Genomic DNA, 13,855 nt, shown 5'->3' on the forward strand with positions numbered 1-13,855 from the left:
TGAAAACATGATGAAATATGTGACAGGGATTGTGTGCGAAATCCATTGATACAAAATCATTTATGCACTTCCTACTTTAAAATATAGAATGTTTGCGGGGTCCCTTTTTGTATGATTGGCACAGTTTGAGGGGCTAGATTAAGGTATATGAAATCACCATGTTTGACACCAGCGACATGTGTATAAGTCAGGATTCTGGCATTATTATGATGGCTATTCACGTGTGGTTAATGATGTCAGAGAAAGACACCTCTGAGCTCAAACAACGGGTAATGATGCAAATATGTGGATTGTTCATGGAGATCAGTGTGCTTTTTGAAAAAGACGAGTGTTGCCTTTGTTTCTGACAAAACCGTGACAAACAATACCTCCTGTAAGAGTTACTGACAGCATGGGGATTAAACTCCAAAACTGAAATCATATTCGCAATTTTTCAAAGATAATCAACGAAAGAACTTGTTATAATATTTATTCATTTAATATTATATTCATAATAATAAATATGTTTCTAATATTTACATAATTTCAGTATAATAATATTTTCTATGACAATTATTTTAAAATGCATTTTAAAATTTGCACGAATAATAATAATAATAATAATAATAATAATAATAATAATAATATATAAATAGTAAAAAACATTAGAGAACATGTTAATTTTAACTGTTAGGTAATACTTAAGAAATAACTTTGTGAATACACTTTATATATAAAAAAATTAAACAGAAAACACAGTAAAATACAATCAGTCTTAAATTACAGTAACTTTTATAATTTTTCATAGTAATTTTTCCAAAGGATAAGAATAGAGTCTACACTATCTCCAATATCAGTTGTTTCCACATTTAATTGAATGTGGTTGGGTGCACCCATCAAACCACACATTTACTATGGAACAGTACACTGCCTCTGTCTAGCAAGTTGGTCATTTGGGTAATTACAAGTGTTAAAAATACATTTTTTAGTCCTAAACTTTATTAAAGTCTTCAGAACAGAATGTGTAATAGCACCTTTTCAGTAATTGCCAACAGTATAAATGTGAAACGCACACGCATGCACACACACACACACACACACACACACACACCCTCAGCTTCCCATAATTTCTGGTTCTGCTTTGCCTGTTAAAAATAAAGAAAAATCATCATCACAGCTTCAGCTGCTGTAACAGATGTTTACACCCATGTCAGTATTCCAGGCCTTTCTCTCATTTTCTTGCTTTTATGTGACTAGGACATGAACTAATTTCTTGTGTTTCATTGCTCCGTCCAGGCCAGGCACAGATATTGCTCTTGTTTATTTCTGGTCTGTTATGGCGCTCCAGGCCAGCTGTGTTGGTGTGCTCTCTTTCACTCTTCTGTTTTCTTTGGCCTCTCGCTGCAGTGCTGTCGCGGCGCAGGGTGCCTTTACCGCCTCTGCTGTGGTGCCTTCACCGCCGCAGGGTCAAGAGCTGCAGAGCAAAACATCTGTGGAGGATTAACTTGCGTTACCCACCTATAGAACCTGATAGAGTGCACTTGCACTCACGTTCCATTATTTTACTTTATCTTTTACTCTTTATAATTTACCCTTATTTACTCATTATACTTTATATTCTTCTTTACTTTGTCCCATTATTTCTTTTGTATTCTTTTTTTTTTTAATTATTGTGCCTATTACTAAGCTACTGTTCATTGTAGAAAGTTCTAGAAAGAGCACACCCTATAACTGATAAATTCCCTCAAGCAGGGATGCGAGTCCTGGCCTTAGCTGGCTTTCTGCTTCAAGAACAAAACTGGTTGGTCTCAGGGTTTGTGAAAAGATGGACCAGAGGTGTATGGTTGTCATGTAAAAAACTTTATCTGCAGCTACTGGATGGATAAAACCTTTAGAGAAACATCTTAAACTTTACTGTGTCCCATCATTTCAAGGACCCAGAATTGGTCCAAGAGTTATTCTTCACAACACATTATGTCAATCTGGGGCTAAATCATGTTTGCAACTGATTTACTGTTGTATTTTTCCAGTTTCTTAATGTGGTTTGGGTTACCAAACTTTTAAGGTGTTATTTGTAAGCATTTTTTTCTTTCCTTTCACATGACTTAGTTGAAAGCTCTTATTATTTATTCATTTATTTGATGCGTTCCTACCATCATACAATATTAAGTTTATTAACTAAATATCATACACAAATTCAGGTTTGTATGCAGCTGTTTGATTCTTTCTGAAGCAATTTAGGTGAAGTGCCTTGCTGTACAACGGTACAACAGCAAAATGTGGGATTCAAACACAGGTCCATCAGCTGCTGGCACAAATCATTAACACATATGGATCTGGATCCTCTGAAATTTTTGCCAGCTATCATATTCACATCATATGTACAGTAGAATTATTACATGACAAACTTAAATTTAATGTAAGGTGACGGGAACTGATAAGAAAACAAGACATGTAATGTAAATGTATAAATGTATAGTTTTTTAAAGTATAAAATGAAGTTGTAAAAACAGAAAAAAAGATGGTACATGGCTTGGATTTTGACTGGGTATCTGATACAGTTCTTGCAACGCTTTAGTTACCCATAAATGTTTATTTTCAGCTATTTGTTATATAAAAGTTATTTAAATAACAGCGAAGCTCTCAACTGTTGACTCTTGATTTATACTTGATTTACGATGGAAAAAAATCTAAGTAAGCATGTTATGGATGAATGTGGCTTCCACAACTGACAGAATCCGGTAGATACCGTGCATAACTGTGGGAAAAATTCCACTCTTGTTATGCAAGCCTGTTGATTGCAAATAAGTTGATTTTGTCCACAAGCTCTGTGTTTCCCTCGTGTCAAGGCTCTTTTTTATAAGAGCCACTTCTTACAGAATTAAACCCTATCCGCCTGCCCATTGCTCTTTTGTGGCCGACTTGTAGAAGGTGTGGGGATGTCTGTAACTCTGCAATTATCTCTGACACTCCTGAAGCTCACTGAATCATCTAGGATTTCACAATGAAACCCACAAGGTCTCGAAATCTCTTTGGGAATGTTGTACTGTGCACTGGATCCCGTTTAGGCAGTATTTGGAAACTGGCTAAGCTGCCTAACAAAGCAATGGCTGGGAATAGCGAGGTAACGGAGTGGTCTGGAGTAATTGCAAAGAAGCAAAACCATCTGTGGTTCAGAGGACGGAGGGACAATACGAGACTACGTCAAAAATTGTCCGCAATATATATTTATGAAAAAGTGTTTATAGAAACGTTTCAGACACTTGACATATCCTCGTAAAAAAACAGTACAACTCCTTTAAGGATGTTAGAGTAGGGACTCAATATGGTTACTTGGGATTTGACACACTGTTAAAATATTCAACAATAATAGATTTTTTTTTTGTATTTTTACTCATTTTGCAAGTTAAAATTACTCCAGTGTGTCTCCATCGGAGGTTCCCAGGGACATCTCAGCTCTGCTTCATATAAGGCCATTCACTAATTCACAGGTAGCGTTTGACTTTCATCAGCTGTCCAATGAGCCTCTTTATACTATTTTCCCGATGTTTGGTTGTAGTATCTAATGCTGACCGCTCCATCGACCAATTATTTGGGTCTCAGTTTCTATTTAGGTGTCCAGCAGGGATTCCATCTCTTTATAAAGCTTTTCATTAGTGATTTCCTTTAAGTCCATGTTACTTTTGTTCTTTTAGCTGATGTTTTTGTCCACAGAAACTTACAATTATTTACCCATTTGTACAGCTGGGTAATATTACTAGAGCACTTTAAGTTAAGTAGCTTGCTCAAGGGTAGTATACCTAGAATTCAAATCTGCAATCTTTTGGACCAAAGAGCTTTAACCACTACATTTATTTATTTAGCTGATGCTATGTTAAGAGCACAATTATTACATGCTTATAATCATTTACCCAGCTAGGTAATTTTACTGGAACAATTTAGGGTAAGTACCTTGCTTAAGGGCACTACACCGAGAGGTGGTAATCAAACCTGCAACCTTTGGATCTAAAGGCAGTAGCTCTAACTACTATACTACCAGCTGACACTTTCTTCTGGCTTATAGTGACTAGCCAGTGAGAAAGTGAGTGTTCTGGTCTTGCTGAAAAGGAGAAGCAAGAGACAATTCATTTAGAAATGAAAGTGAAAATAAAAGGCCAACATGAAAATTTAACTATTAAACCAAACTATTTATATTATTATTTTAGATTTCTATTATTTTAACATGAATAGTGTGTAATTAGGGGGTGCGGTGGCGCAGTGGGTTGGACCGCAGTCCTGCTCTTCGGTGGGTCTGGGGTTCAAGTCCCGCTTGGGGTGCCTTGCGGCGGACTGGCATCCCGTCCTGGGTGTGTCCCCTTCCCCCTCCGGCCTTACGCCCTGTGTTGCCGGGTAGGCTCCGGTTCCCCGTGACCCCGTAAGGGGCAAGCGGTTCTGAAAATGTGTGTGTGTGTGTGTGTAAGCAAGCACTGTTATACACCAAAGCATTCATACATGTTGATTGTCTATAGGCAATACCGTGATGATTTATGTAATACAGTGTAAGGGGATTTGGACAGGAAGAAAGATGGCACGTAGCAGACATGCTTTGCCATGCCTTTGGTGTCTGAACTCCCATGAGGGCCATTCAGGGGCTGCAAACCACACAATGGCTTATTTAAAACTAGGCCAGTAAGACGCTGGATGGGAACAGGAGGGGATGTGACCCCAGACCGCAGCTCTGCTTTGAACTGTGTGGGTCAACAGGGTTCAGGAAAAGTGTGGGAGTCAAGTGGGCTGTGAGGGTTTGTGCTCACCCCTTTGGGACTGTTCACCCTTGTCACATTGCTGGGATGTTGCAGATATTTAAGCTGGGCTTTGACCCTCACTCCATCCAAATAACCTGCCCTTGGGATACTGTGCTTTTGGTCAAGCTGTCAAAGTTTTGTGCTACCCCAAGTACAGAATGGCCTGGAAGAGGTAAGGGTTTCATGCACGTGATTCTCCATGACACAGAACTAGGTGACAGCAGAGTAAAGATTTATCATAAGAGTTGCAGGGTTGGATAAGGGTTCATTACTCAATAGCCATCATAGTGATTGAATTTTTAAAACAATCAACACTGATATTTCATCAATAGTTATTCAAGATTCAGAAAAGTTACACATTCTATTGCATTATTAGTTACTTTTCATAGTTTGACTTGTGAACTTTAACTATAATTACTAGTAAGAACTTCATAGTAAACACTTGTTTGATGTAATTGCTATAAGGAGTTAAATCTGTTTTTCTTCAATAGAATGAAGGTTATTTTAATGCTATGCTGGCTCTACTTGGGAGCTGCATTTTCAAATCCTTTACAAGTAAGGCAATTTATGTTTCAGTTTTGAAAATAGCTATGAAATACATAAAAACAAAATACAGAGCTTTTCCTTTTTTTTATCAGATATACCAAAAGGATGTTTTGGATGAAACTGTTGAAGAGCATTTGGTGAGTAATATTGTTGATATACATAACCAGATCTTTCATTATTTATTTATTTTTTTTTTTTAAGAAACTTGTCAAATAATTCTGTTAGTCTATGAGAAAGAACTGAACTGATAAATCACAACAGAGCCCAGGGGCAGGAGCAATAGGGGCTCATTTATATTCATTTATGAGGTAGCCCTTTGAGTCCCAGTGTCTTTCACCTTTCACTTGACTCACAGAGTAACATTACAGGTGTAGGACCTCTGGGACCTGTTTTTTTAAGGTAATGCTACTGCTGGAGAAACCTGCACCAAGGGGCTTTTGCACATACTTCCCATTTATATTGTTATTGCCGCAATACAAAGAATGGTGGATTTCTGTTCTACAGTTTTAAAGTAAAGTCAAAATATTTCATACAAAAAAATGCATGTTAGGAAAACATGCACCCATATGATATTTGTTTAAGTTGTTTATGTATTATTTCTCTACAGCTTTTTCAGGACATACTGGATGAAACAGCCACAAACACAAATTCAGTGAGTAGTGCTTTTTTATTTTATATATATTTAAATAATTAGCCAAATAAATTCAGTAAACTTTTCTCATTTTAACTGATATGAGAAACATTTCTTTAAAGCAAAAAAAAAAATAAGTAAACAAATAGTAAACAAACAACAAGAGCAACAACAAGTCTAAGGCCCCATCATTGCAGCATTTGAACCGTTTCATTTCTGGAATTGGCACCTGCTCCTAATGGTGTGTTTACCCTGCAGTTCTGGTACGCATGATATATACACTCACACACTGTAAGCAAGTGGCCTGTGAAGGGTTTGCCAATCTGAGGTCGCATCAGCTGTGTTTCCATTGTTTTTTTTTTTTTCCTTTGAACATCCATTAGTGGTTTTGATTGATTTTAGTTTGTGATAAAAAAAAAATATATATATATCACAAGCGATCAACTCTTGTTCACATAATGACAAACTGCAAGGATTTCATTATGTATTTTACTATTTTGTTCTGTTTATAGGACACCAGAAATACTTTTACTGCCGTTAAACAAAGTGATATTAAGTTATTGTTATGGTGTGATGTTACTGAAAAAAACACACAGAGGAGGATTGCACTTGAATAGCTTTGCTTATGGAAGTAAACAAAAATTATTTCACTTCATCACACACTGGCTGAAACCACTTGTCCCAAGGGGGGTTGTGGTGAACCGGAGCCTAAGCCAGCAGCACAGGGCGCAAGGCTGGAGAGGGAGGGGACACACCCAGGACGGGATGCCAGTCCGTCTCAAGGCATCCCAGACAGGACTCGAACCCCAGACCCGCCAGAGAGTGAAATCTGGCCAAACCCACTGCGCCACCACACCCCCCTTCCCTACATCATTCTCAGTTTAAAATTTTCAGCAGACTGTACATTAAGACAATACATTAATTTTTCTTTCATAACCTGGCACGTTTCTGAATCATCTGCTTCACAGACGCAACCAGATAGCTCCTCCTCACAGAGTCTGGATCAAAGCGACACTTCGGAACGCATGGTACACAGAGTTACGTTTTTAATGAAATATTATATTCATACTTATTTGATTTATTTGTAAAGCTACTTCAGTTTTCCTTTGAAAGATTGTTACGAATAATGTTCATTACGGTAAACTTTCTCGTGATTAACCAAAGTTCTTTGCATGTTTATATCTAGAGTTCACCAGAAGATACCTCAGAAGATACCTCTGAAGATACCTCAGAAAATACCTCCGAAGATACCTCAGAAAATACCTCAGAAAATACCTCAGAGAATAGGGTAACTTAAACATCGGCACTTGAGAAGCACTAATAGTAGTAGTTTTACTATTGTGATAAAATCCTTTTAAGACAGTCGCCTCCATTTCACAGAAATATATGGGGACTGTGTTTGAGAACCCACAATGAGTCCTAATGATTGTTTTACCTGTAGGCCTCCGAGGAAGATGATACATCTGAGAGCGAGGTACTTCCAGAGGCCTTTAATTCATTTTAAAATTCAACATGAAAGAGTTTCAGTGAAGAACTGGTAGGACTCTGTTATGGGCAGTTCATGTGCATTACACGGTGTGATGTATTTATTGTATATAAACCATCTGTACATGAGTGCTCTTTTTCTTGCAGAGTTTGGAGTCAACAGAGACCACATCTGAAGAAAAGGTAAATACTCTCACAGTCTTCTATTTTAAATATTGATGTACTGTCTGAACTGTAAGGATCCAGTCTGTTTTCCAATATTTATGAACTCTTCATTCATGCAGACATCTGAAGAGAGTGATTTACAGTCTCAAGACAAGGTAAAAGTACCAGCATATACACCAGCCTATGTGGCCATTTACTGTACTTATTCATGCCTTCAAAATGTAGGTTAACTGTACTATTGGATTCAATAAAATGTACATAAGTCATATATGTTTCAAGTTGTTTCCAGCTGTTTTCCTTGCTTTTTTTTGCATAGAGTTCTTCTGTTGAGGATGGAGACACAAGAGATGACAATCAGGAAAGTGAAGAGCACACTTTGAAAGTGAGTCGTACGATTATGGATTCAAAACAACCACAATTTTCCCTAGAAGTCCATGGAATTCTATGCAGGTTCTTATACTGTACTATATGAACTTCTTCTACTGTACTATATGAACTATAAGAATATATGAACAATAATAAACAAATAATACACAATTTTTTAAACACTGCATACTACATTGTATAACAAGGCTTTGCTATTTTTTCACAAATTTTACACATTATTTAAGTTAATACTGACATGCACTAATAATACAAATGCTCTATGGTATTATAATTACATTATCATGGTGCACTATTACTTTCACTTTCATTTCTAAATCCATTTTCTTTTGCTTTTTTTCTTCTGCCCCACCATAACATTCAAGTTTCGGTTGCTATCAATTTTAAATAAAACGTAACTCGATTGGAATCGCAGATGAAACGTTTTGTAAATAAAACAACTTTTTTGTTTCTCCGATGAAAACAATGACTTAATCAATAAGAAATATGAAGCCTTGATGTTAACATACAGCTGATGGATCGAATGATTAAACGTTACAAGCAAACATTAAAAATTAAATAATATAAAGAGGTTGATGGAATGGCTGTTTCAGATTGCATATTTCATGACTTGAAGACCACTTGTATGTTAGTGACAGGTACAAGGCTGTAAATGGTCACACAAAATAACATTTCCTTTCATTTCTATTCCATAGAACTGGATCGGAATTTTCCCTTTAAGTCTGAAGGAGGAAAATGACACTGTGGTCAACGGAGAGACAAGCAAGCCAGAGCAGCTCATTTATGAGGAGACTCAGGTGGTTAACATCTCCAAGCCAGGCCCTTCCGATGACGGGACCAACGATAGCATGCAGACCGATGAAAGCACGGGTGGTCAGAACCATTTAACTGGATGTGAGCAGGGGGTGAATTATGCTGGCTGTAATAGCAGAGAATTTGTTCTGCCACCAGACAGAGCAGATGACTCTTTAATGCCTTATAACAAACAAGGGGAGTTACAGCTGCGCTGATCGTCCATATTAACACTCTCACTACCAGGTATCTCACTTCAAAACTCCACTCAGCACTCCATTGCCACTCTGGGGAAGTGTAGTAGGGCCTAAAGCTTGGCTCCGCAGGAGCAGGACGTTGGTCCATCGAAGGATACTCAAATGCCTACATCAGCTCACACAGTCACACAGGCTACCTAATGTGATTATTTTATTTTTTTAAATTTCATATTAGATGCTTCAGTATCTAGCAATCTAAAAATAGTTCATATGTAGCTCATATCAGAAATAAATACAGGTGGTCCCCGGCTTAGGATGGGGTTACAATCTTCGAAACCCATCGTACATCAAAAATATCGTAGGTTGAAAATGCATTTAATACACCTAATACACACCTCTCTGTGACAGACTAAAAGTTGCAGATCACTGCCACTGCCCAGCATCGCGAGAGAGTATCACACCACATATCGCTTGCCCTGGAAAAAATCTAAATTCAAAAACAATTTCTACTCAATGTCTATTGCCAGCTCACCATCATAAAGTTGAAAAAATCGCAAGTGGAACCATTGTTAGTCGGGGACCACCCGTATTAGAGTATTAGAAGACATTTTTACTACTACAATACATATATTAGCAATTCATAGTTTTTTACTAAAATGTAATCATGTATTCGCATCATATTCAAGGGCTTGTAATCTATCTATATGCAAGTGACAAAAAGCCAGACATACACTTAAAATAAGGTCATCTTATGTTAATGAATCTTAAATTTATTCTAAAAATAAAACCCCTACAGTCATGTATGTTTGAAGTAAGCTGGAAGAGTTTTTCAGGATATGTCAAGATGGATTGACTCGAAAACACTGACGAAAAGCATTATATTAAATTACTAAAGCTTTATGAAATAAAGATTTATGTCATTGTAGCGTCACAAAGTGCTAAACATCTACAGTACTGTTAAAAATGTCATGCAGAATTGAGAAAAATTTCATGGTGGAAAATGTGGTCATATAAACGATACTTGGAGCTTTACTGTTTCTTAGGCAGTGTCGTTAACTGAAACACATTAGCAAGCCATGCACATCATGAGCAAAGCAGAGCCATGGTATAACAATTGTTTCTCATGTAATATTCAGCAAAACCCAAACATTGCTCTTTTATTCAGTAAAAATTCTCATGACTTCACTACATATGACTCCTAAAATATTTAACATTAACTTGAGTGTGTTCATGTGCCTGCCTGCATCGAAGGTGTGGGAAATAAAAAGACACCCTCTTCCTAGCAGGTCACAGATGAATAAATTCAGGACTCACATACTGCCAGCATCAGTGATTGCTTTAAAGATTAACTTTCTTTTTTTTAATCTCGGATTTTGAATTTTGTAATCTTTAAAGGAACTCATTGTACGCAGAAACACAAGGACAAAGCAGGCAATAGTGGGCAATCTCTGAATAAAGACACAGGTGTATTGAGAAACTAATAAAAAAAACTTTTAAATATCTGAATTTTGATTGATTCTTTTGGCATACTTTCACTTGTTTATATGGTTCACAGGGTTCGGAGCTAAAAAAGTGCAAGTGGAAGGATGACTGTATCAGCATGTTATGTAATAATGCACCTATATATCTGGGCAAAATACAACCAGGTTAAATTTATGTATCCGAAAGTTACCTGAATAAATATAATCTTCCCCTTTTCTTCCTTGGGTAATTGTATGCATTTAAGGGCCAAAACACAAATCTTTGATAGAACACACAATTACAACGAGGGCGGCCTTATCATTAACCAAGCACAGGTGTAGTTTAAGGTAAATATCTGTTGAAGACAAAGAGGTGTGTGGTAGTGTTACCCCCCCTTCGGGAACGTTAGTCCCACCTTGTGACATCACTTCCTTATCTTGGATTTTTTTTGGTCCAACCTTAGACCCTTTAAATAGGCAAACCGCAGAGCTCAATCACATCACCAAGGAAGAAATCCCACCGCCATCCAGCCACGGTTTGACAGGTGGGTATCACTTTCACTGTGAGAAGTGCTCAGCAGGTAGGAAAAATCGCACCACGAAAGCTATTCTCCTCGAGTCACTTGCGTTGATATTTATAGATTTAAAATAAATCAGACGCCTTGTAGAGGTAACCACACACCTGAAAGGTTGCTCCCAAGTGTGTCATAAAAGGGTATAAAAAATTACTTGTCAAAGCTTTTTCAACAAATTAAAAAAAATTTGCAAATAAAAATGCTCTAACTTCAAAAAAGAAAAATTAACGTAAAAGTAATTCTCACGGCGTATAAATTTCAGAGAAACGTGATGGCTGTGCTTATTAATGAGTGCATGCAATGTTTTACAGAAAAAATAATCATGGTGGCTGAACTGTTATTCTTCTGTTTGTTTGGGACACTCTGTGCCGTTCCTGTAAGTATATTACCTATGATTTATAGTGAAAGTTTGCATATGTATATTCCTTCTTCAACTGCCTGTCTTAATCTATTATGTCTTGCAGATTCCTCAAGATGATGGCTTGTATGGAGTAAGTATTCTATGCATTCTTCATAACGTTATTTTCTCATAAAAAATAACTGAAATATTAATATATTCTGATAATATATGATAATAGAAATACTGTTCATGCATGATTGCTTCGACTGTGCTGCTCTTAAGTCTGTTTCCAGTCTAGTAATGATGTCTGACACTGTCAGCACAGAAGAACTAAAAACTAAATCTTGTACTATATTTACACAGTTATTCTGAAACGTTTGGATGCTAATGTTACGCAAGTGCCTGTTTGTCCAGATTTTGTCATTTATGTTTTACTGATTTATTTGTTATAATGGAAGCGGTGTTTATTGTATAAAGTCATAAATCAATCAGACAATGCCAATGATCGCTGTGATGGTCACTTGTGTTTGTTACAGAGCCACTACAATGTGAGTCGAAGGCTTCTGGATGTGTCGAACGGAACTTTGACCAATGGAAGCAGCAGCGAGGAGTCTGTCAGCAGTTCGTCTGAAAGTTCTGAGAGTAGCTCAGAGGAGCAGTCCGGGTTTGGTCCTGACGGGCATTTCAATGTCAAAAGCACTGAGGACATATTTATGAGCAATGTCACACAGAACGTGAATAACAGTTCCAGTGACGTAAATGACAGTGAAAGTTATGATGAAAGCCACGCAGCAAAGAGCACCCATGCACCTCTGCAGAAAGACGACGCAGGTGTAGTTGATAAGTATCATGGGAAGAAAGGTCAGGACGTTTACGTTTATGTGCAGCACTTGAATAGCAGTACTGAGGTTGAGGAGCACGAGCAGGGCCACAGTGTGCACAAAGTGAGGGATCGAAGGGCGGTGGACGGTGAGGTGTCCTATAGTTCGAATGGACAAGATGGAACAGCAGGACAGGAAAACCAGCCTAGTTTATTACCAAACCAAGTTAACGCCCAGTCCTCCGAACATCAGACCGATGAGTTTCACTTCGATGACCACAGCATGCAAGGTGACAGTCCATTTGGTGGCAGTTCCAGTTCTTCAGCAGCTAACGGTGACTCGTGTAACTCTGATTCTACTTCATGTGACAGTGATGGGTCCGACGGTTCTGACGACAAAAGCGATTCTGGTAACGCACACGATTCTACTGCTTCTAGCGATTCCAGTGATTCCAGTGACTCAAGCAGCTCCAGTGATTCCAGTGACTCTAGCAGCTCCAGTGATTCCAGTGACTCAAGCAGCTCTAGTGACTCTAGCAGCTCCAGTGATTCCAGTGACTCAAGCAGCTCCAGTGACTCTAGCAGCTCCAGTGATTCCAGTGACTCAAGCAGCTCCAGTGACTCTAGCAGCTCGAGTGATTCCAGTGACTCTAGCAGCTCGAGTGATTCCAGTGACTCTAGCAGCTCCAGTGATTCCAGTGACTCAAGCAGCTCGAGTGATTCCAGTGACTCTAGCAGCTCCAGTGATTCAAGCGATTCTAGTGACTCAAGCAGTTCCAGTGATTCAAGCGATTCTAGTGACTCAAGCAGCTCCAGTGATTCCAGCGACTCCAGTGATTCTAGTGACTCCAGTGATTCAAGTGATTCTAGTGACTCAAGCAGTTCCAGTGATTCCAGTGACTCCAGCGATTCTAGTGACTCAAGCAGCTCCAGTGATTCCAGTGACTCTAGCAGCTCCAGTGATTCCAGTGATTCCAGTGATTCCAGCGGTTCGAGTGACTCCAGCGATTCAAGCGATTCCAGTGACTCCAGTGATTCGACTGATTCTAGCGACTCCAGTGACTCCAGTGACTCCACCGATTCAAGCGACTCTAGTGACTCCAGTGACTCAAGTGATTCAAGTGACTAAAGAAACAAATGTTTCTATTTACTCTAGCAGTTTTATTGACTCCAAACCCAGTGCATCAGACAATTCTAGCTATAGCAGATCCAGTCATTTAAACTACTCCAGAAATTATAGTGCATGACATAGGTAAAATGGCTCCAGAAATTTCCCAGTCTTCTGCAGAAAGAACAACATCACAGGCTGATCCGTAAGCTCATATCATTATGAAGCAGAACACTCAGCAGCACAAATGAAAATGGGAAGAAAGTCTAAAGAGAATGGGTCCATGTTGGATTCCAATCCAGAAGGCAGGAGTACTTGTGGGGTACTGGAGTGTCATCCTTAAAATTGTAAATTTTGAATCTCTCATTTTTTTAACAAAAATATCAGAGTCTGTAATGCCAGCATATCATTACAGGTACAGGACATTCATAATGTTATGTTGTATAAATTTTTTCATTGTTTTATATGTATAATATTCTGTCAATTAATAAAATAAAATAAAGTTGATTATATATGAAATAATATTTTATTCTCCAGTCGGATGAAAACATCAAGTCTTCATTTTGATTCAGTTATTCCTTTCCAGTTA

At 38.0% G+C, this 13,855-nt stretch overlaps 1 protein-coding gene across 1 annotated transcript; it reads left to right on the forward strand.

The window, feature by feature from the left end:
* Window positions 1-158: 158 nt before the first annotated feature.
* Window positions 159-13,287, forward strand: LOC114910192 (dentin sialophosphoprotein-like). The gene is made up of 9 exons (XM_029250173.1): window positions 159-269; window positions 6,909-6,968; window positions 7,127-7,228; window positions 7,382-7,414; window positions 7,573-7,608; window positions 7,907-7,972; window positions 8,670-8,879; window positions 11,463-11,489; window positions 11,875-13,287. The coding sequence occupies exons 1-9, from the start codon at window positions 159-161 to the stop codon at window positions 13,285-13,287; spliced, it is 2,058 nt and encodes a 685-aa protein (XP_029106006.1).
* The last annotated feature ends 568 nt before the right edge of the window (window positions 13,288-13,855 follow it).

This window comes from Scleropages formosus, chromosome 3 (assembly GCF_900964775.1).
Source record: "Scleropages formosus chromosome 3, fSclFor1.1, whole genome shotgun sequence".
Taxonomy (NCBI): domain Eukaryota; kingdom Metazoa; phylum Chordata; class Actinopteri; order Osteoglossiformes; family Osteoglossidae; genus Scleropages; species Scleropages formosus.

Bases quoted from the DNA above. Each gene is read 5' to 3' on its own strand.
- LOC114910192 (XM_029250173.1), top strand. From the start codon at position 159: ATGTTTGACACCAGCGACATGTGTATAAGTCAGGATTCTGGCATTATT. The intron at 6,969-7,126 runs GTACACAGAGTT...GTTTATATCTAG, and splicing joins GCGACACTTCGGAACGCATG to AGTTCACCAGAAGATACCTC. The intron at 8,880-11,462 runs GTGAATTATGCT...TATGTCTTGCAG, and splicing joins TAACTGGATGTGAGCAGGGG to ATTCCTCAAGATGATGGCTT.